Consider the following 25134-nt stretch of genomic DNA (forward strand, 5'->3'; position numbering starts at 1 on the left):
TTCAAATTTTAAACAGAGATTATTATTGCATGTATTTTCTTGAAACGTTACTTTGATTAATATCTTAAAACTTTAAATGTATGTCTGCAACATGTTTGGCTTTAGCTTTATCTAGTACTGCGTAACCAAAGTAACCATATTTAGTACTGCGTACTATATTCACGAATTCGAAAACCTCGCTAAACGCCGTTTTCCGGTACTTTCTGTACATAGCTCTGGGGAATTCACCTAATGGAGTGTAATAACAAACTCTATATGTTTTTGGCCTTTTTTAATCAAAGTGAAATAAAACAGTTATTTCTTTGTAAGAAAATAATTCAATATTAATGTATGAATAATTCCATACAAAAAATAAAGTAAATACACAAGTTTACGCAGAAAATGTCTCTATTTATTATGGAAGATTCAACTATGACTGTTTTAATTTAATTGATTTTCTTTATAAAAAAATATTTTTTTGATACAATTGTAATACTGCAGTAGATATCAATGGAATGTTCATAATTTTCAAACACATTAACTTTTTTCACCTTAAAAGGAAAAATAATAATACAAAAATAGAAATATCATGTAACTTTGTTATGTACTTCATTTGGCGTAATTCCTCCAGAGCTAAATCCGTAACGTACCGGAAAACGGTGTTTAGCTAATTTTTTCGAAAAGGTCAATAGTCGTGTTCAGCCTAAGGTATTTTGAAACGTGAAGAATGGGAAATAGTATGTCTGGAAAACAACAAAATCAATGACTGCGAAAAAAATACTTTTCTTATTTGCTTTCATGCGGGTATGTAAATTTTATTAAACAACACCACACTTTGATTTATTATTTTGTTACATACCCAACTATCCTCAATTTTCTCAGACGTGACATCATTTTGAAACAGAAAATATACCGATGACATTTCTATTTATAGATTTCAACAAAAGATGAAGAAATGACTGGATTGACGTCAGTACTGTTTATGTACGAGACGGGTACACACGTAACTTCTTTGTATTGACATTCAACAGGTGAGTTTAATTTAATTTTCTACACTAAATTTTTGTCAGTGACAGTACAGTTAGGCTACATGTAGTAATGAATAGAAATTTGGTTAGAAAGACATTTTTCATAGAAAAAATATCTACAAAAAATATTAGAAAGTGTTCAAAAGAGAGCAGTTAGATTTATAAAATCAAATTATAACTATGAACATGGTAGGCTACTATGTCAACACTTTTGAAAGAACTAAATTTACCATCCCTTAAGGATCAAAGACAACAAAATAGACTCATATTAATGAATAAAGGTGTAAACAAACAAGCACATATAAATATAAACATTTTACAACATAGTAAAAGATCTACCAAGAACCAACATAGTCAACATTTCCTACGTATCCAGTCGCGTACTGATGTGTTAAAGTATTGACCTTTTCCAAAACCTAGCTAAACACCGGTTTCCGGTACGTTACGGATTTAGCTCTGGGGAATTACACCAAATGAAGTACATAACACAGTTACATGATATTTCTATTTTTCGTGTATGAAAATCAATAAAATTTAAACAGACGTAGTGGAATCTTCCATAATAAATTAGGATATTTTCTGCGTAAACTTGTGTATTTACTTTATTTTTTGTATGGAATTATTCATACAATGATTTTTAATTATTTTCTTATAAAGAAATAACTGTTTTATTTCAATTTAATTTTAAAAAAAGGCCGAAATCATTGAGTTCGCTATTACACTCCATTCAATGAATTACCCAGAGCTATGTACAGAAAGTACCAGAAAACGGCGTTTAGCTAGGTTTTCGAATTCGTGAATAGTTTTTTCCCAAATACTGTGAAAGAATGGAACTCTTTACCTCCAGACATTTTAAATAATAATGAAAACACCCTTAAGGACACATCCAGTTCATTCCCAAAAATCATTAGAGAGGGTATCATGTTGCCCTAAGCCGCTTGATAATTGCAAAGGCCCGTGTAAACAATGTCTATGACGTCACACCTTATACAGATCAAGATCAAGCTAGAACTTGTTCAAACTATACTGGGAGTGGGATCCTTCATATTTACCGGACAATCAGTTTACCGGACAGAATCTATTCTGTCGTGAATAGTGCTTTATTTTTGTTCCAATACAAAAATCATTGCACACATACTTTCCCTTTCTAACTAAATAACAACAAAACCACTCTCATGTAAATAGATCTATTAATTCTTCATTTACTTACATGCCAGACTTTTGTTTACTATGTTATTGCATGACCTACATGTAGTCATGTTGGGGAATAATCATTTCTGGGCCTGCCCAAATATTGAGGCCCTAATGGGTTATTTTTTTAGATAGTTTCTCCTTTTACATTTCTCTGCATTATCTCAGCAGACAATCATTATATATTTTAATGATAAGACATATATTTAAATTTTGTCCAAATGGTATTTCTTTGTTGTCTTTCACAAAGATATGAAAATAGAAAAAAAACATTTATAAGGAAACTGATTTTTCAAACCAAGGAAGGAAACTCAACATGAAATGTAAATAAAATGAATTTTCTGGCATTTACAGGCTTCATGTTGACCAAAAGGAAAATGTATGACAAAGAACAGAAGTCCAATTGAAAATCAAAATGTTTTGATACATTGGATCAATAGGTTAATTGAGTTATAATGATAGTGTTATTTCCATTACACCCCATATATAGACCCTTTGTAACAAACATGTCTGCCGTGTGTATTTTTAGTGACATCTTGGGTTTTTGTACAATATCTTAACCTTGCCATTCAACAGTCGTAGTTCCCTTGCTGATTATTTAAAGATTAATTCAATTCAAAACTTCAAAATATTTTGAAATACAATGTCTAGTAAATTGAATTGTCTTAACGATTTTTGTCTCTTATAATGCCCTACTTTATTGAAGACACATTTTCAGGGTCAAAATGTTTAATTTTGTGTTTACAAAATTAAAAAATATCATCACAGTCTATCCTGCCATTACTAGGTACAGGTGAGTATGTTCTTATTTGTTGAAGATCAAAGTTAAAGCAATAATATTTATCAATTGTCGGGGGTCTATCTATGTGTCAGAGTTTTCTCTCAACCAGTTCTCTAATTTCTGTCTAACTATTACTTTATATGCATGAATTTTAACTTTTTATATTCATATGTAAGAATCAGAGAGACTGATTAGTTTTGTGTGAATGAACGTGTTTGTCCTGTTTCAGATCTTTTTGGAGGGTAATTATTCCTAAATTTTTTTGGTATGGTGAACATGTTCTAAAATGTGCTCTTGTAGCTTTAAGTTAAAATTTTGATGAGTTCTTTGTCTGTGTGATATTAATTTATTTATCTGGAAGAAAATACATTTGCCAGTTTTTCTCCAACCTACCAGTTGCCTTGAAATCAGCGTGGAGAAGTTCGATGTAATTGTTAGGCTATTTATTTCTCATATACGATGTAAACATGTATTATGCTGTCATCTGGAAAGGTGTAAACTTGTCCTTCTGTATATAATCTGAGAAATCATTTCTATAACATAAATAAGGAATAGTATAATACCCAAGACCTTGCCATGCGGGGCACCTGAGAGGTTGCATTTTTTTGATATCCTCAATATTTAACATCAGTCTGGGTTTTATGTTTAAGGAAGTCTTCTGTCAATTTTAGAACATAACATGTGATACCATAGTAATTTGACTTATATATTTTAAATGTTCATGTGATACCTTATCAAATGCTTTTAAGAAATCCATTTCATGTATAACATTTACATCTGTCTGAGTGTTTTGGTTATGAAACCTACCAATATTTTTGATATATTAAGATAATAGCTGAGTTTGACTTGAACAAGATCATTTAAAGCCATGTTGTAAATTATAATTCAAATAGAAGTAATTATTTTTAAGAAATGTTGCTAGAACTATTGATTTACAAGATTTTATGCCAGTATTAATGAGAGTATACGGACATTTTGAATGCCCCATTTTTAGCAAGGGCAGACAGATGGGTCTATAGTATAATGGTATCGTGATAATCACCCTGTATTAAAAACAGGGCATTTGCTGCCAAGATTCCAATCTGATGGTATTTTGCCTAAAGAAAAGTGAATTGCTTAAAATTATTAGAAGAATAGGAGAGATTAAATCTTTACATACATTTACTTTGAGAACCCTTCAAGACCTGAGGTGATGTGAAGATTTTGTCTGACAGTTGTTTTGTGATACCACTTTAAGTAATATTAAACAATTGTATGTCTTTGTGGATAGGGTCTTGCTCATTGGTCTCATATTTCCTTTGAGGTAATAGATGAAAATGCTTAATTAATTTGTTTTTTGGGGATATTTGCTTTAGCAGCAGAATCAGATTTTATCATTTATGGCAGACATATTGATAGTAAAGTCCCAACCAAATGCCCCACCTATCATCTCCTCCACCTCCATTCTTTTATTACCTATTGTTGATAGAAAAACATAGCATTGCACTTGTATATTACACACAATACAGACAACCTGTCTTTCTATAAAATGCAGTCTATGGATGTACTTATGAATGTTCTCTGGTCACTGAAAAGATGTGAACAACATTAATATTTTTTTAAATTTCTAATGGTTACAACAAGGAATGGCTTGTTTGATGAATATGATAATGACACTGATAGTTTGATAATTATAAGGAATGTCTTATTGTTTTGATAATTATGAGGAATGGCTCATGTTTTGATAATACTGTCAATAGTGTTTTTTTAGCTCACCGTGAGCTTTTGTGATCGCTTTTCGTCCGGCGTCCGTCCGTCGTCTGTCCGTAAACTTTTACTTTAAATGACATCTCCTCATAAACCACTAAGCCAATTTCATCCAAACTTCACAGGAATGTTCCTTTGGTGGTCGCCTTTAAAAATTGTTCAAAGAATTTAATTCCATGCAGAACTCTGGTTGCCATGGCAACCGAAAGAAAAAACTTTAAATATCCTCTTTTAAAAAACCATAAGAGCTAGAGCTTAGATATTTGGCATGAAACATCTTCTAGTGAGTGTCTACCAAGTTTGTTCAAGTAAAAGCCCTGGGGTCAAAATTGGCCCCGCCCCGGGGGGTCATTGATTTTCCCTATATGCATATAGTAAAAACTTAAAAAATCTTCTTTTAAAGAACCCAAAGAGCTAGAGCTAAGATATTTAGCATGAAACATGTTCTAATGGGTGTCTATCAAGTTTGTTCAAATAAAAGCCCTGGGGTCAAAATTGGCCCCGCCCCGGGGGTCATTGATTTTCCCTATATGCATATAGTAAAAACTTAAAAAATCTTCTTTAAAAGAACTCAAAGAGCTATGGCTAAGATGTTGAGCATCAAACATGTTCTAATAGGTGTCTACCAAGTTTGTTCAAATAAAAGCCCTGGGGTCAAAATTGGCCCCGCCCCGGGGGTCATTGATTTTCCCTATATGCATATAGTAAAAACTTAAAAAATCTTCTTTTAAAGAACCCAAAGAGCTAGAGCTAAGATATTTAGCCTGAGACATGTTCTAATGGGTGTCTACCAAGTATGTTCAAATAAAAGCCCTGGGGTCAAAACTGGCCCCGCCCGGGGGGTCATTGATTTTCCTTATATGTGTATAGCAAAAACTTAAAAATCTTCTTTGAAAAAACCCAAATAGCTTTAGTTTAGATATTAAGCATGAAACATCTATAAGTAAATATCTACAAATTAAAGCCCGGGGGTCAAAACTGGCCCTGCCCCAGGGGTGTCATTGTTTTTAACTATATGTGTATAGTAAAAACTTAAAAAATCTTCTTTTAAAAAACCCAATGAGCTAGAACTTAGATGTTTAGCATGAAACATCTTCTTATGGGTGTCTACCAAGTCTGTTCAAATAAACAAATAAAAGCCCTTGGGTAAAAATTGGCCCGGGGGTGGGGGGGGTATATACAGGTGAGCGACCTCAGGGCCATCATGGTCCTCTTGTTAACATGTTCCACCAGTATCCCTCTAATTAACAATGGACTGTTCTGAATTCAATGGGGGACGAAATCCATTACATAAATTGAGTATGTTATGTGTAACATAATTGTTTGACTCCACACTTGAAAACAGGATATAAACAGATGTGACATTGAGATAATAAAAGTATAAGTTATAATAAAGTTCCTGTTACTGTAGAGGAGTTGTAATCACCAAGGCTAGTTTATTTTATACAGTTATAACTAATATGCTTGTTACTTGATTTCCTGTGATGTATCTTGTGATCAAAGTGTCATAGCAGTCCAAATAATAAATGTCATCAAACAGTGTATAGACTGTTTACAAAATTATACATCTCTGTGTTAGTAAGTTATCCAAAAATGTTATAATATGACTGTTTGCTGAATTTATGAAAAAGGTGACCTGATTTTAGGTTCATTAGAGTTGGTGTGATTTATAACCAAACACAAAAAAATCTATTTTTTATGTTACTTGTTTGTTTGTTTGATTGGGTTTTACGTCACACTGACACAGTATAGGTCATATAGCGACAATCCAGCTTTACCGATGGAGGAAAAAAAACGAGTGGCTGAATATTTGATGGTTTTATATTGCAACTGCAAACCCAACAATTTTATGTCTTTAAAGTTACAATATATTGCAAAATTAATAATACATGTAGCTGTTATCCTTCTTACGGTTATTTTTGGTGTTAACAAAAATAAATTTGTGAAAATGAGTCATAATGTAAATGTTTAGTCATGTAAGGAAATATCACACATCTTACATAATTTGTTTTTCTATTCCAGGGTATGGAACTATTGCTATCAGAGTTGTATTGAAGGAAGTATATAAAAGATACAGGTGAGAGAGCTAAGTGATTGATAATTTTACCATGGAGAATGATAAACTTACCACGGAGAAACATAACTTTACCATGGAGAATGATAAAATAACCATGGAGAAAGATATACTTCAGACAGAGTTCAAAAAACTTACCATTGAGAAAGATAAACTTAACATGGAAAATAATAAACTTAACATGGATGAAGATAAACTTACAACGAAAAATGATGGGAATAGAGTTATAGATAAAGTGAATGGAGCCTTGACTGGAAACATGCAAAAGAAAGAAAAGGAAACCTCAGATGACCCATTTGTACATGAAGATAAAGAAAGTTTTGATGGCAGGAAAAAATCTAAAGAAAGAACTAACAATGAAAAAGCCAATGGGGCTTTGACAAAAACAGTGAAAGCAAAACATGTGAACATGGGGGATAAAACATCATCAGATCATGGTGAAATGACAGCACAGAAACAAGCACCCTCTTATAGTGAAGCAAATTATCTGAAAACTCTAGAGTGGATGGAAGCAAGTTCAAAAGAATCATTTGAAATCTACAGCCGAACAAAACGTAAGTTATATGATTTACACAATAAACCTCGGGCCAAGAATTACAGTAAACACAAAGAAATAGCTTATGATTTTTCAAAAAAGAAACCTGATGTTTATTTGTTGGATACATCAAAATTCAGAAGTGATGATATTGGAAGTAACACTGACAGTTGTGAAAATTTAAGGTCTGATTTGCAGACCAGTGATCTAGATGATAATGTCCCTCGGTTGACATTGTTACAACTGTCTAAATCAGCTGAAACTGGCAATGTAAATGAAGCACACAAAGCTGGTTTTAGAAATGAGAAACCGATTCCAGACAATGTTCCACCTCCCCCACCTCTGTTAAGTCTTGACAGATCATGCTCACTGCCACAGGCTCCATTACCTCTTGAAAGATCATGTTCACTGCCACCAAGATCCTTGACAACAAGTGAGTCGCAATCAATCCCTGTTCCACCGCCCCCACCATCCATTCAATGGCGACCACCTAATCAAAGAGGCATTGTAACAAGGAGTCCGATAGTCAGACCAAAAACAAAGCAGTCTGATCTGACTGACGCTGAAGAACAATCACCAGGAACAAGTAGTAATCAAGAGAGTGATGATGATATTGAGCTAGAGGTAGCTCGAGAAGTGTTTAGAACAATGATAGGCAATGTTCGGCCATTTATTCCGATGGGTGAAAACGAGCCAAATCCAGACAGAATGCAGTTGGAGGAGCTTCAAACAGCAATCATGGATTTAAGATACCTTGAACAGGCCATGTTTGAAGCAGATGAGTTCATGGATCTTGACTTTGATGAATTTGGTGGTTTTAATTTTGAGCTTCCGCACTTCAGTGAAAAGAGTGTTGAACCTTCTTTTGCAAGAGGCGATGAAGTCATTACTGAATGTTTGATATGTTACGATGAAGTGAAGTTGCATAAGCGACTTTGTTGTGATTACCCAGCCTGCGATAACTGTATGGAGCAGTACATAGAAACTAACGTTACACAAGGTGTCGTGAAAATCCCATGTCTCGGTCATGAGAGCTGTAATGCTTTTATATACAGAGATGAAATTCTCGGAAGACTTTCAGTTCCAATGAAAGATAAATACTATAAGTTTTTAGTCGACGCTAACAAAGATCCGAAGGTCAAGACTTGCCCGAGGTGTAGCAATATAACTCAAATAACAGACGAGCAATCAGAAAAGAAAACAAAGTATGGCCTGTTAATCACATGTTCAGAATGCCATTTTGATTGGTGTTTTGAATGTCAGGCACCATGGCACAATGGGATCAAATGTAAAGAGTTCAGAAAAGGGGACAAATTGGTGAAGTCATGGGCAAAAGAGAAGCACTATGGCAACACAAATGCACAGAAGTGTCCAAAGTGCAAAGTAAGTCTATATTTTTTTAATCTCTTAGACTATATGGTTTAATCTCTATTTACCAAATTGTTCCTAATATTTACTTTATTTGTGATTAAAGTAATACAAGAGGGTCCCTTGGCTTAGTGGTTAAGGTCAGTGCTATTCACTCCTACAGGCTAAAATCATGCCATTGACATTGGATTCTTTTATGTTAGTTATAGGCCTACAGCTAGTATTATCATAATGGCAACAATAATTGATTTATGATGTTCAAGTTATTGATCAGTTATGAAATTTTGGGCCACTTGCTAATGAGAAATAAAACAAAATTTACAACAAGTGAAGTACCAGAAATTTAACAGGTCACATGTGTGTATACACATATACACATAATTGTGAGCCTTATTCTCATCAGTGGAACATTATAATTTACCATACTGGGTATCTTTAATGGACTCGCCTTTCTTTCAAAAATTTAATTTGGACAAAACCATTCATCATTTTTAGGGGAAATTTCAAAATAAAATCTGTCAGACTGAAAAGAAAACATTGCAGGCATAGTTGTGCTGAAAAATCTTTGTCTAAACTTGTCACATGGGTATTTTCAGTAGCAGGGAGCAGCCAGAAGGGTTATTATCATAGATATTACTTTAATTCTAACAACAATAATATTATTTTAGTATCATAGATTTTAAAAGTGTAAAACGATGGGTTATATTTTAGCAATCTCTTTTAGTTATAGTGTGGAATGTGAAGTTGGGTTTATTAAAAAGTTTTGCATCTGAGGGATATATTGGATACGAAAAATAATTATTACTTGTCTAAGCCACCATGTTGTGACAGGCAAGCCTATGCATCACAAGTGTCTTCTGACAGACTCTCATTTTTAGCACACATATAAAGGCCGCACTGGCCTCCACATTAGCCCAAAAATTCAAGAAAATCAGATTTGAGAAAACTGACCTAAGATATTAAGAAAAGTAAAAATATTCACAATGCAGGTAATTATTTACATGTTATATGCAGTGAATGACTTATTTTGCAGTATTAATCACCATATTCTTACTGGGTGATTAACGAAGCACGAGCTATTTTTCCATGTTTTGACCTTTATAATGGTTATTTACTTGGATGGAGCGTGCCATTTGCAATGTTTAAATTACTTTCTTATTGTTCACTTGACAATATTTTATTTATTAATACATTTTCAAAATTTTCATGAAAGTTGGCATGAATCTGGATACATGCTGCTAACTTTAATAACATATTTAAAAACTTCCAAATTAATTAAAGTCCACAATACAGATTTAAAGGGGCCTAGGAGTAGAGTACAATAAAGACATGTTTTTATCTAATTTTACAGATTTTTATAGAACGCAAAGGGGGATGTGATCATATGGTATGCCTGAAATGTGACACAGGTTTCTGTTACAAGTGCGGAGGTCGGTACCTGGATATGAAGTTTTTCGGGAACCATCTGAGTCGTTACAGTCCACTGGGATGTAAATATAACTTTAAACCGGACAAGCCGGTGCTGAGGAAACTGATCAGAGGATCCGTGTTTGGTAAGATAGGTTATATGGAAATTTTAGAGTTGTTATGCAAGGGGGGTAGAGTATTTGTCAAAATGCATTCAGGACCGAGTCACACATGAGGTGATAAAGTTTCGGTTTCTTACTCATATCTATAATTTTTATGTACATGTGTACATCTGTTTTAATTTGGTTTTTGTCTTTTTATCTAAGTCTGAGGTTAGGGCAATGTTGATACAGTCTGAAGAAAATCCTTTAATATTCATTGGAAGCTATTAAAAGACCTCAAATAAGATTTCTGTAAGAACCTTAAAGTCTGCAATGGCATTTTAAGAATTTAAAGTTGATTGTTTTTTGTACTGTTACTTATAGTGATTTCTCTTTTATTCAGTTGCTGAAATAATTGCTTATCATCTTTTATAACTTTATAAAACAATGGCACTCTGCATGACTAAATGGGAGAAAGGAGTTGACATTTATGGAAACTCAGTATTTAATATGGAAAACAGAATAATGTTATACAATTACAAAATGTATATTGCTAAAATCAAAGATATAGAAAGGAGTAACTTGCAAGAATTTAAACCTACAATGTCAGAATAAGTTTCTGACTTTGTTTCCCTTGAACTGGCATACTTAAAGGGTATATAGCTATTTTTCATAAAATGTTTTTATAAAATTCATAAGTGGTAAAATTTTGATGCTTCCATAATGGTAGATCCTTGTATTGAAAGTCTGAAACATTAGTTTCATTGAAGTAAGGTTTATTTTTTAGGGGCCAAGCTTCTGGGTGGAGTGGTGTTGGTTGGGCTTGGAGTAGCTGCGGTAGGGGTCCTGTTAGGGGCCAGTGTTGTTATACTTCCAGCATTCGGAGCATACAAGTATCGTAGGCACAGAAAGTTCAAACGGCGACAAAAACGACAACAGGAACTAATAAAGAACCGGTCCAAGAATGCGATAATGGAGTTGCATCGTGAGCGTCCATGTATGTTAACCAATTTTTTTTGTTTGTCTATATTCAGCAATGTGAATGAAAGCTGAAGTTTTCTGGCTGGCAGCATTTTGTTTTTGTATACTGATTATTATGTGAATGCAAAAATACAATAGTGAACTTTATGTATAAGAAGTAGTAATTCAAAGTTAACTTAGATGAATTGTTTAAATACACATCTGTAAAATTAATGCTTGTTTATAATAAAATAAGGAAATAGATATTATATACATATAGATTTTTATTGAGTCTTTATCATTCTATTTATGCACATTATTGTTTTTGCTACAATAGACATAATTATATCAAACAATGTTGATTTACTTTCCTTAAACTCTGTTTCAGATATGCTTGACCCAAGGTCACTTCGAGAACGCGAGAGTCTTTGGGAAACTCTAGGTAAATAATATTATGTTATACCCTTGAGTAAAACAATGTGAAAAATAACAATTGAATATTTATGACTCAAAATGAAGTACATTTGTGTAAATGCTATTTTTGCAATGTTACTAATGTCTGAAAATAGATCAGTATGAAAATAGAACAGAAATTTGTCATGTCATGTGACTTCTAAAAGTAGAACAGAAATTTGTCATGTCATGTGACTTCTAAAAATAGATTAGAAATTTGTCATGGTATGTGATGGTAGTACTGATTTTAAAATGATAAATGTTGTATTATAATATATTAGTAAATAATATCATGTTAGCACACTTTAAAGAAATATAGCTTTAATACATTTAAAAAGTTATGGTAAACTTTAATGTTTGAATAAATAAATGGTGGGAGGTATATTTATAAACCTAGACTTTCTTTAGAAATACATAAAGGCTGTGCACTGATAATAAAGAAAATCAAATACTAGGATTGGTAAAGGGGAAGAACATAAATAGCAGGGAAAACCCCTATTAAGAATTCTTGTTAAAATGATTAGTACATGCAAAAATTACTGAAAGGATTCCAAACCAAACTTTCACAGAATGAATGTTATCAAATGGTCTTATGTGAATACTGGGGATTTTGTGATTTAAGATGTAAACCTGTTTTTGTGACAATACATGTTATCTCCAGAGTGGGGTTTTCCCCGTCTAATTCTAGAGTACAAACAAACTTTATATTGTTAAATCTTCAATGTGCACTACTGTTCATAAAAGAGTGATCAAACCATTGTGGTTATTATTGATATACATTTATTTACCAAGTTGTAACTGTACAAGTTTGTTTGTACTCCAGAATTATAATGTGAACAAAACATATTTACAGGTTTTTTTAGTATCTCAATTTAAAGTTTTGTTTTGATAATAGATATTGAGATTTTTTCCCTTAAATAATAATAATTTATGACTTAGATTCATGCAAAGAATATATATTGTCAGGGTTTACATCTATTGAAAACTGTGATTTACTGGCCTTGCAAAATTGTACCAAAAAAGAATAACATGGGTAAGAAATGTTGCCAATTTATGTTGTCTGATAGAGCCAAATTAATAAAACTTAAGCAAATGGCTAATATGGCCAGTGTTTTTTGTAAACACTTCCCTATCCTTGGTTTGTAAATTGTTATGTTTTGCCTATCCTTGGTTTGTCATGTTTTAAGATTTATTATTTTTTGTTGAAGAACTACATAGATTTTCACAAGTTACATTACGATAAGTCTAGAGGTGAGATGATCAATCCCTTTATTGGTTTTACAATCACCTGTCAGTGAAGAACTGTTAATTACTTTTCACAGCCTATATACATGTTTTTGGCAATGAGTTTAGGTCTTAAATTAACCTGTTCTACAATTTGTTTCTGATAAAATCTATTTATTTATTTATATGTTTATCAGTGAAGTACTTAGCAAATTTTTACACCTCTGACTCTCCAAGTGAGATTATAAATTTACATGTACATAATAAATGGAAAAATTTTGTGTGAAAACTTACAAGAAAACAAAAAAATATTGAAATATTATAATCTTGTAAACCTAAGGGGTATTAAATGAGGCTCAAAACATATTATTTATTTAGACAATTTGAATGAAATTAATTATAAAATCATAAAATTTAATTATTTACAAAGAAACAATATTGTTGTTTAAAGAAGTAGGTACCTAATGGGAAATTTTAGTTGTTTTTTTTTACAAAGGCAAAGAAAGAAACTTTAAGCTAGGATAGAGAATTTTCTTAAACTTAGCATGATTTAAGAGAATCGTGATTGAAACAAATGGAAGAAAATTTTTTTTGGGGGTTTCCATAAAACCAAACAAAAAATCTGCTAAGGTAAGAACATGTTACATCAGCATTTAGACGATAGACGTTTTCCGGAACTCGGCAAATGTCCCTAGCTAATCTGTAGTATAAACTAATTTTTACCGTTACAGCTTCACGTTGCACTAACCGTCACAATAGATAAGTCAACCTATTGCGCTTATTAACGAAGCTGTAACTGTAATAGTTTGTTTGTACCTACGTTATCAGTTGGGAAAACCCCGAATATTCTTAATTCCAGAGTAGGTCTAAATTTTGTAGTGTTCTAAAAATACTCTCTGGGTTTTAGAAATGAATCTTTTATAAATAGTTGGCAGTTAAATGTCAAGAAATTGCTAATATGAAAAAATATTAAAGGTCTGACTGAAAATGTTTCAGGATTGCTGTGATTGAACTTGTTCATGGCAAGCAGTTGTACTTTTTAACAGAGTTATGTCCCTTTTCTTACTATCAAGCAGTGAGAATAGTAGAGTGCACTGTTTACAGACAGCTCTTGTTATTCCCTAAATTTAAAGTCAAGCACCTGCTTTTCCACATTTGTCAAAACACACTGAAAATCCATAAAAAAAATGAGGAAAATTCACTATTCTTAAGACCAACTTGTGAAAAAATTGTTTTCTCCTTAAATCAAAGTAGAAACCCATAGAACTCAAGAGATACTTTGAAAATTTTTAGCTGACCGAAATTATAAATAACAAAGTGCCGATCACATCAATGCACATATAGAATACAGTTACTATACCAGGACAATATGCAGACAATCATGTCCATCAACTCAAGGCAAACCGGCTTTCCTGGATAAATAATTTGTAAATACTGATCTCTCTGTGTAAGTGACTGACATCTTTTCCCATATGATTTCTGAATCAACATGCAGAGACATAAGACTATTGTACATTCAATAATATGTGTTCAAGTTAAAGAAATACAAATATTTAGGGTTTGACCAAGTTCTATACCCAAAAAGCCCCATTTCATATACCATTTAAATATCGATTGTTCTCAATTTAGAAATATTTCACCTGAGATAAGGTTTGCTTTGCTAAAAGTTTTTTAAGAGTCTTTACTTAAAACTGTAAACAATACTTGCATGGTAATATATTATAATTGCACAAAATGCTTATGAAATATACGGAAGAATATCATATACCGTTCTTAATATAGAGACAAAAGAGGCATTCTGATTGGCTGATAAACATTGATGTTACAAGTCTGCAAAAACAACATGTAGACAGGCTAGAGACGGTTGATTATATTCTTTCAAAAAAACAAAAAACATATGCTTTATGACCATACACTGTATCTTATAAGAGTTGGCCATAGAAGAAAATAACGTAGAAGTCAAGGAAAATACTACTGAATTGATTTTAAAATCTAGATTCAGGTTTTAGAATTGATCTGTTGTAATAGTGGATCGTCATCATGAATGTGCAAGGGTATGCAGTAGAACTTTTACTCAATTTGTTTATATTGAAATGTTTGGTTTTTGCTCTTTTTTTAGTGAGAGAAGATGCTATAAGGAGGTCCTCTAGATTTGTGGGGAACGACACAGTACATATTGGAATACAGGTAATAATTTTACAATAGACAATATTAATAGACAATATTGTACCCTGGAATATAGGTAATAATTTTACACTTTGTGATGGCATTGTACACTGGAATAAAGATAATAATTTAACAATTTATATTTCATTTTGACAGAATTATGGCTATTTTTGAACTCTGAAAATTCTACATAATCCAGGCCTCTTGTTTAACTATCAGGCACTGAGAATAGTTGAGCACACTGTCCTAGTGACAGCTCTTGTTCATTTTGTATTATTTTTACATAAAGAACGAGTATTGATGAGTTTTTTATAATATGAATTTTTCTGTATGTCACTCTGATGTTCTTAACGCATTCAATATTACAGACTGGCAAGTCTCAACAGGTTGATGTTACTGTTCATAATCCATATCAGCCAGATGCATTGGTAGCTAAGGATGATCAGCAACAGAGTTCAGAAATAAGAATGAATATCACGGATGACCGCGGTCAAGTGACTGTTACAACTGCAGAAATTTCCCATAATTCCACTGCAGGAGACGGCTCCGAAGCGGAGATAGTGCTTCATGTCAAAACATCTTACCCAAAAAATGAGAAAGAGGCTAAGCCCCAAATAGTTGAAAAAAGTGAAGCAACTCTAAGTACTGAATCACACTTTGAAAATTCAGACGTTACTAAGTCTGATCTTGACACTAAGGTTGATGTCAATGATTCAAGTTGTTCTTCAAAACTTTCATCTACCCAAAATCCTTCAGAAGTCAGACCCACGTCTGCTCAGGTTCACAGGAGAGCTCACTCTACAGGAAGTGTGAGGAAGAATTTGAAGAAACAGGACTTTGGGTCTATTTCCAGAAAATGGAGATTGAAGTCCTTATCCAGTAGAAAAACAAGTGAAAGTGATTCCACAGAGTCTTCTGCACAACTTAGTCTAGATCAGCCAGAAAGCTTGAATATATTAGAGAATAACAAGCCTCCAGTTGATATTGATGAAAGTTCAGATCCTGAAAATCTGACACAGTCTGGGTGTTTTTTGAAGCTTCTAGGGAAAAAAATAAATACATACCAGATTCAGATTGAAAAAGAAAAGCAGCTTGCATCTAAATCAGACTCCAGTTTAGGTGATAGGTTGAATTGCCCAGATGTAGTGTCCTGTGCCTTAGAAGCAGAAAGGAAAAGTAAGGAGAATTTAGAAAATGTAGGTCAAGGTCAAACAAATGTTAAGGTTGGTCAGAAAGATACCACCGCTGGTGTTGTTCCCACTGAAACTGATTCAACTGCCTTGTAAGAAAAGGTTTTCAATCGAAGATATTATTTTTAACATGGTATTGTAGATATTTATAGTATTTATGTGTATATCTTAAGCTAGCTATAAATTGAGCTACATGTTTAATTACGCAGCATTGGTATCATATTAATATTAGTGTTGTTTTGTCTGCGTGCTTTTAACCAACATTGGTAATCACATCTCCATACCATGGCCAAGTGGATATGGTTGCTGACTTAGCTTACCACTTGCTCTTCACTGCTGTGGGTTCGAATCCCACCAGGAACTTTTTTGATTCTTAAACATGTGGAATCTATTTGGCTGGCTTATTGTGAGACTTTAAACCTATCCAAAGCAAACTACAAAAAACAACAACAAAGAAACATGCATATAAATATGACTGTACTTCAATAAGTAAATATAACTTAAATCTTTTGAAAAGTTGCGGGGTATGGGGGTTATAAGAAGATTTGGGTCAGGAGCCTCTTTGTTCTATAAATTATTCATTTACCTGAAGATGATTTTGTAAAAAATATTTTTTTTTTTGGATGTTTTTTTTATTTTGGAAAATAATCTTTGTTGTTTGAATTTATTACTTAATTAGTTATGTGATTTTTGCTTATTTTGTTGTTGTTGTTAGTTTTATTTAACAAAGAAAAAACAAGATGTGATTTATTTTGTGCAATTAACAATGGATATTTATTGTGCTTATTAACTTATTTAAAAACTTTATGTTAACTTAATAATCATGTTTTTTTTTGTTTTTTTTTTATTGAATTTTTCTTTTGAAATTAATTTATTTAGATGTTAAGATAAAGGAAGGATATTTTATTTATAGAAACAAGAAGGAATCTTGAAGACTTAAAATATCGGGAATCTGGACAATTCCCTTCCAAATTATTATTAACAACACAGACATTTTCACTCTCATTATTTTTGCAGGGTGGACAATTCCCTTCCCTTTGCTTTCTTTTGAGCCTGGACAACTCACTCTTTAATATTTTTATCAGAAAAAAAGTAAAGTAAAAGTTTAAAAAAAAAAAAATGTATTGATCTCAGTAAGTAATACCTTTATAAAACATGATTAATTTATGTTCTAAACATGCATATTTAATTAACTGGTAGGTGACAATTAAAGGTCTTAATTCATCCAAAAGAGACATGAAAATCTGCCACACTAGGTCAATAAGAATGTTAGTCTTAAAATCTACATTGGAGGGGAATTGTTGGAAATTCCAGTTGTCAGGGTAATCTAAATGTATTTCTAAATTTTGTAACATGTTAATTTTTTTTCAATATCTCCACTTACAATAGATCTATTCTGAAGAATATTGTGTCACCTTTTCTCAGGTGTGAAATGTTTATTCAGCCTCATTCCATTTGCATCTGTGTTCACTTTATTTCCTTGCTCTTTTTACATTTTGTGTTGTTGTTGTTTTGTTTTTTTCTAGAAAGTGTACCTGGTAAATTTTAATGCTGTAGCACTTGGTATTTTTTATAATGTTCATTTTAATGCTGTGTCAATTGCTGTGTTTCTTTTCAATATAATGGAAGCCAGTAGCCAAGTGCTTAATGTTGCCAACTTCAAATCACTTACCTCTAACTGTTATAGATTTGAATACCGTCACAAACTGTAGATTCTTTCATGTGCGGAAAGCTCTTGAACTACCTCACGGAAGGTCGGTGGTTCTACTTAGGTATCCGATTGTGCCTGAAATAATGCATGGAGTGGCACCTGAGGTCTTATTGACCATCAAAGGTGTATAAATTTACCACATGATCTTTACAAGCAAATTGATAAGATAGTGCACAGTTTAGTTTCTGTTCTTAGCTCTTTGGTAGATGGTGTGACTGGAATAATATAGTCATTTTCATTTTGTGCTTTTGTTATGTAGAAAATAACTAGTTAGAAAATAACTGGTTGAAGTTTTTCGATTTTAGTTGTATGAGTGGGCATTGATATTTTACTCATATCTGCCGTGTATGTTCATTTTTTTCCCATAATTTGAATCTCATAAAAAAAAAAAAACATTAAAAAATATAATTGAAGAAAAAAAATTAAAAGAAAATTTTTTATTGAAGAAGAAAATTTACCTTTTTTTAACAAAAGAATTCTTAAAAAATTTGCTCTATGTATATTATTATTAAATTTTGTTTTCATATTACTTGCGTTTTGTTTCCAATTTTAAAGCATTCCATACTATCTATATACAACATATAGGAAAGAAATGTATAAAATGATGTGATATTATAAAAGTCATTTCTAGTCTGGGGATTTAGGAATTAGTTTTTTTGTTTTTGTATTTAAGCTGATACCATCGACATAAAAACTGGCAAACGAAGGCCTTTATTACTATGTAACAAAACATGAGGGATATTCACCGATTTTTTAGGGTTTGTTTGATATTTTATAAGGGAGACCACTGAGACTGGACAGGAAATACAAAATGTAGTTTATTTACGATTCTTCTTTCATGTGATGCAGGTCTAGACCAATAATTTGTATTCAAAATTTCAGATCATTAGCTCACTCTTTTTTTCCCTTTTTTTCAGAATGATAATTTGAATTGTAAAAAATGTCTCAAAATTGAAAAACTTGGCAATGCTTTTTACTCGAAATCAGGCTAAGATTAACACAAAATTATAATTTTAATTGATTTCTGGGTATATTTCTTAATTATCTTTAATTTGCATATCATTTTGTTTATGTGCCCTAGTTGATATATGTGAGAAATTCAAATAGATCACAGTGGAGTTCCTTTAAGTATTTTATTTTTACATTTATAAAGGCTTAGTTATTGTTAGAATTATAGCTAGCTCATTGACAGAATATTCATTAATGTTGTTACTACTGTCTAGTGAAGTTGATTTGTGTGTGAAATTATGAAGAGTGTAAATATGTTTCTCAAAGTCAGTAGAACAGCAAGGTCAGAAAGGTTAGGAAAAGAAACTGTAAGAAATATGTTAAATTTGGATTTTCATAATTACAGCAAAATCATAATTACGCTTGGGGCACTAATTGTTGTGATTTTTGTCGATCCACAAATTTAAGATGTAACATGGTTTTATTTCATCTGTTATTATTTTTGCATAACATTAATTGCAGCTTACTATTTGAAATTGTAGTTGGTTAAAAGTGATTAATCTGTAAGCTGGTTTTTCTTGGAGTGAGAAAAAAAAACATCAATTAATTAATTAATTTCCTGGTTTCATGTATATGTACAAACCAATGTTGTAATTGTATTGATTGATGATGAAACAGAGGTTCAAACCACTCTGTGTAGGGTAGTAGGGTTAAATATTTGTTTTTTATAAAATCACAGTGAATTATATATTGTTTTAGATTTTAGAAAATTGTGAAATGTAAATTTAGGAGTCAGTCATTGGTGGAGAAAATGGTAAGTACTGGTTGTTTATCCAGGAAAGCCCACAGTATATAAACAAAATCACTGTACCCTGCCTTTTGAGCCTATATAATTCAATGTGTACCCTGTCTTGTGAGTAAAATCACATGCTACTTCTGATCTGTGTACCCTACTTTGGAGCCTATATATTTTAATTTGTGCGATAACAGGAAGTAGACTTGTTTATTTACTGTGAAATCGGTTAGATGGATCAGTTGACAAGATATGACCAAAAATGTGTTAGAATTGTTTCAAAAACAAGAGAAACCAACAAATCAAGTAACATTGACACTAAGTGTCCACGCATATTTTGCTTGTAAGGTATCAGTTTTCCCCTATATGTGTTTGTAGCATGGTAGAAATGGCAGAAATATGCTCTGTAAAAAAATTGAAAATTCCTTCATAGTTTGTGTAAAACACATGATGTTTATGTACAAAATAACAGATAATGGTACTGCATTGTATAATAGAGACGCCAAAAGACAGAGTTTTAAACTGTAATGAGTTTCCCATTTTTTTATATTTTTTCAAAAAAAGTATTTTCCTTGTATACATTTGTGTTAAATTGATTCTTGCAGTATATTTTTGTTTTTCTTTAAGAACAACAATACTCTGAACAATGAACTTCCTTGTGACAAGTTTTCTTTTATGAATATATCATTAGTGCTGTGACATTTGAATAAAACAGTGTATGTATTCATATTAAGCACAAAGGAAAAAAGAAAATAAAGAAGAATTTGTTTATAATATAACTATATACTACTGAAAATTGATGGAATAGAGGTACAAAATGCATTACTCATTTATCTTATATAATACTGTGATGTTTTTATTTTTTACTTGCAAAATGTTAAAGAAATGTGTGAATACTAATGGATGTATATTTGATTAGAAAAAACAGTGTCATTTGATAAAATAATGATTTTATTTGATATTTTTGCAGGACAACATTTATTATGAAGTGAACAAACAGAGTCACATTTCTTATGATTCATTATATGAAATGTATTAGATATGTAAGAGACTCTTAACAAATATGCTTTTAGATTGAATATATTCTACTACGTAATACGTTAATATGACATAACTATCAATTTTAAAATGTCAATATCATCGCTGTACTAGTAATATATTTTACTTTGTAACTTGTTAATATGACGTACCTGACAATTAAGAAATGTCAATAATGTCCAGTGGCTTGGATATATATGGTCTCCTACTTGGAATCATTTGTACTTTACCGATGTTTGTTCCGATTCCATCTTGTAGAAGGTTTTGGATGCCATTTTGCTTTAAGACCTTCTTTTGCTGAGTTAATTATTGAATTAATTGTACTTTGATATTTGTGATTAAATTGAAACATGCATTTGGTTATTTCCATTTAATGAATATTGATCTGTTGTTTTTTTAGCTTACATGTCACAAAGTGACAGGGTGAGCTTTTGTGATCGCTTTTCGTCCGGCGTCCGTCCGTAAACTTTTACTTTAAATGAAATCTCCTCATAAACCACTAAGCCAATTTCATCCAAACTTCACAGGAATGTTCCTTTGGTGGTCACCTTTAAAAATTGTTCAAAGAATTTAATTCCATTTAGAACTCTGGTTGCCATGGCAACCGAAAGAAAAAACTTGAAATATCTTCTCTTAAAAAACCCCAAGAGCTAGAGCTTAGATATTATGCATGAAACATCTTCTAATGTGTGTCTACAAAGTTTGTAAAAATAAAAGCCCTGGGGTCAAAATTGGCCCCGCCCCAGGGGGTCATTGATTTTCCCTATATGCATATAGTAAAAACTTAAAAAATCTTCTTTTAAAGAACTCAAAGAGCTAGAGCTAAGATATTTAGCATGAAACATGTTCTAATTGGTGTCTACCAAGTTTGTTCAAATAAAAGCCCTGGGGTCAAAATTTGCCCCGCCCCGGGGGTTATTGATTTTCCTTTTATGTATATAGCAAAAACTTAAAAAATCTTCTTTGAAAAAACCCAAATAGCTGGAGTTTAGATATTAAGCATGAAACATCTTCTAGTGAGTGTCTACAAAGTTTGTTCAAATAAAAGCCCTGGAGTCAAAATTGGCCCTGCCCCGGGTGTTATTGATTTTCCTTATATTTGTATAGCAAAAACTTAAAAATCTTCTTTGAAAAAACCCAAATAGCTAGAGTTAAGATATTAAGCATGAAACATCTTCTAGTAATTGTCTACAAAGTTTGTTCAAATAAAAGCCCTGGGGTCAAAATTGGCCCCGCCCCAGGGGTGTCATTGGTTTTAACTATATATTATATGTATAGTAAAAACTTAAAAAATCTCCTTTTAAAAAAACCCAATGAGCTAGAGCTTAGATGTTTAGCATGAAACATCTTCTTATGGGTGTCTACCAAGTTTGTTCAAAATAAAAGCCCTTGGGTTAAAATTGGCCCTGCCAAGGGGGGGGGGATGGAGGAGGGGGTAGATTGTTGTTTTTCATTATATGTGTGTAGTAAATTTTAACATCGTGAAATATCTTCTAATGGGTGTCTTCCAAGTTTGTTTAAATAAAAGCCCTGGGGTTTAAACTGGCCCCGCTCCGGGTGCCTTTATACAGGTGAGCGACCTCAGGCCCATCATGGCCCTCTTGTTTAAAGTTTTGTTTTGAAGAAATCATGCATTTGAATATTTTGATTTAAAGAAATTAAGCTTCTGGTAACTTGGATTTCATGATTGTGTTTTGAATAATTTAGTTTAATTGCTTTGTATTGAATAATTCAAACTTTTGATTTTGTTTTGTATTGAATAATTCTGGCTTTAGGTAAGATTATTATATTTTGAATGATTAAGGCTTTAGTTTGGATTATTTTGTTCTGAATAATTCAGGTTTTGATTTTTTATGTTGAAAAATTCAGGCTTTTGTTTGGATAATTTTGTTTTAAATATTTCTGGGTTTTGTTTATTTTTAGCTTTTTATAAATCATTTTTTGAAAAAAAGCTACATTGAATGTAGGCCAGATATTTTAAAAATATTTTGGGGTTTGTGACCTTAAAACTGCTTGAAGTGATGATATTGTAGACTTATGCCACCTGTTCGTTCCTGGTGAGAGCCTGCAGAGAAAGGTCAGTCTGCACTTCCATGTAGTCTGAACAAACATTATTCTGTTTGCAACTGGATTATTCAGGTTTTTTGACAATACTGCCTTACATGAGTGGATATTTACAGATACTTTAGGGTTTGTAATCCATTGGCGTTTAAAGTTACATTATTGATTGGAGTCTCTGTTTAACATTTTTTGTTACGTTTTTATTATCATCTCACATTTTTTTCTTGTGCCCTTTTAGGTATTGCTTGAAAATTTGTGTACTTGTTTTGACCTTGAACCACACTTTTAGGTAAGAAGCTATAACTCTGTAAAGAATTTTGATCAAATTAATGCCTAACTTTTGACTTATAATTAAATTTTTTTGTATTTCATCATTTATTACCTTTACCCTTTAAGTTAAAATTGACTCAAACTGTCACAAATTTAATACATAAACTGCCGTTGCCTTTCACTGTGTTATAACCTACAGTAATAGACATAGCTTTCATTGTTAGAACTGTAATTCTCTATAAGCTTTAACTCTTCACCTGCTGGAATCAGAAATGATTAGCCTCTATATAGAAGATATTGGATGAGTGTAAATTCAATATTGAATTTATTGAATGAGTTGAATCAATCCAGTTATGAACTAACACAAATATGATATTCTGTTTATCTCATACCCAAAATAAAGTCAGTTTTTCATTGACGTGCTTATAGTGTAATGCTAACATTCAGCATGTTTTTACGCTATATTTGTATAATCCAACTATTATGTAAAATCAAAATTTATGCACAGCCGTGCATTACCATTGTTACGGAGATGCAAATAGCGACATGGGCCTGTGATAAAACACTATACATGTATTAGCCTCTATATAGCATGTTGGTGCAGTCTGACCTGGCTTTCAGAACTTGTTGGCTGACTTACTTAACAAAGTTTCATCATGATATTTAGTCACTTCCGAGAATGGTAGATCGACAACATTGAGTCCATTAAAGAAATTCAGCAGGTAAAGGGTTTTAAGTGTGATATTTGTGATATGAATACATGTATTCTGTTGTGCAGTGACTGCAAAATATAAATGATTATACAATGTATATGTAAATCAATGAATCTCAATGTGTTAGTATCTTATAGGCCCATTATGCCTCGCTATTCCATATATATTAAATTGTTTAGAAATTTAAAAAACATGTGTTAAAGAATGTTTTTATAATGGATGTAGAGCATGTTAGATGTTTAACAGTTGAGGAAAGTCACATTGAATGTGCAGTTATGTGTCATAATGGTATCATTAGACTTATCCATACAAAATACTAATTCATTATAATTATACCATTTGCCAACAAAGCAAAAGGAGCAAAGATAATGTCATGTTATGAAAGACATCATGTTATTTATCATGTTGTAAATAAATCATGTTCTGAATATTATCATGTTTTCAAAGTATCATGTTTATCAATAAATCCATCATTGAAAGTATCATATTTCAAAACATGTTCTGAAAGCTTTTTGTTAATATATCTTTTTATGAATAAATCCAGTGAAAGTTTCATATTTTGAAAACATGTTTTGAAAGTTTCTTGTTATCTTGTTAATGAATAAATCCAGTTATCATGTTTATGAATACATGTTTATAAATATATCATGTTTATGAATTTATCCATTGATGAAAGAATCATTGTAATAAAAATTTAATGTTTTGAATATATTATGAATATACTGTATTTTGATAATACAATTTTATGAATAAATTATGCTGTTAATATGTTATGATATGAATGAATAATGTATAGAAAATATCAATCAATTTATATGAAAGTTATGTTTTGAAAATATCATGTTATGAATGAATAATTGTTTGAATATATTGGGTTTTTTTTTCCCATACATTATGTACTGTTATTGTACTTATTGTGATATTATAAATTATTTATTGTAGTCTCTGTGACAGTCTCATTTTCAGTGCAAAAAAATAAAAAATGTATTTTCCTTTGCAATATGTCTTACTTTGTTTATTGTTGTTTTTAAGCCCCTCTTTCCCCCGACCAAAAAGAAGCAAAAATCATATATTTGCAATCAATTGTATATCAACTGAGCATATTGTGGGCGGAGGCATGCTATTGTGCCCTTATAGGTACTATATACTGACCACAGTTGAGACTTTAGATAGTCCTGTCGGCTGTTCCTGTCTAAAACTTAAGAAGTACCAGTAATGCGAGTAAAAAAGAGATTAAAAAAATAAACATTTCACTTACATTTGACACATTGTTTGAAAAATTATTGTGTAAGGCACAATGCTTAGACATGGTAAGTCCAATCCTCGTGAATCATGAAGTGGCATGATGCTCACTTTTTCTTTGTTAAGCTGAATGGACCTATCAGGTCGTGAGTTAT

The 25134-nt window shown here is 31.8% G+C and overlaps 1 protein-coding gene across 2 annotated transcripts in view; it reads left to right on the top strand.

Annotated features, from left to right (window-relative positions):
* The first annotated feature begins 670 nt into the window (after positions 1–670).
* The window catches only part of LOC132757855 (uncharacterized), a 33131-nt gene continuing 8667 nt past the window's right edge, over positions 671–25134 (top strand). The window contains exons 1-8 of one of the 2 annotated variants that reach the window (XR_009629509.1): positions 671–783; positions 914–1010; positions 6748–8717; positions 10054–10255; positions 10998–11207; positions 11559–11612; positions 14967–15034; positions 15382–22065. Coding sequence is in view for 1 of the 2 variants with exons in the window: in XM_060749298.1 (XP_060605281.1) it covers positions 6834–8717; positions 10054–10255; positions 10998–11207; positions 11559–11612; positions 14967–15034; positions 15382–16299 (3336 nt within the window). In the remaining variant the exon portion in view is untranslated. Of the gene's footprint in view, positions 784–913; positions 1011–6747; positions 8718–10053; positions 10256–10997; positions 11208–11558; positions 11613–14966; positions 15035–15381; positions 24738–25134 lie in introns of those variants that run through there. The other variant, XM_060749298.1, reaches the window with a different exon arrangement.

The sequence above is a fragment of the Ruditapes philippinarum genome, unplaced genomic scaffold (genome assembly GCF_026571515.1).
Source record: "Ruditapes philippinarum isolate M1 unplaced genomic scaffold, ASM2657151v2 ctg4914_1_1_1_1, whole genome shotgun sequence".
NCBI lineage: Eukaryota > Metazoa > Mollusca > Bivalvia > Venerida > Veneridae > Ruditapes > Ruditapes philippinarum.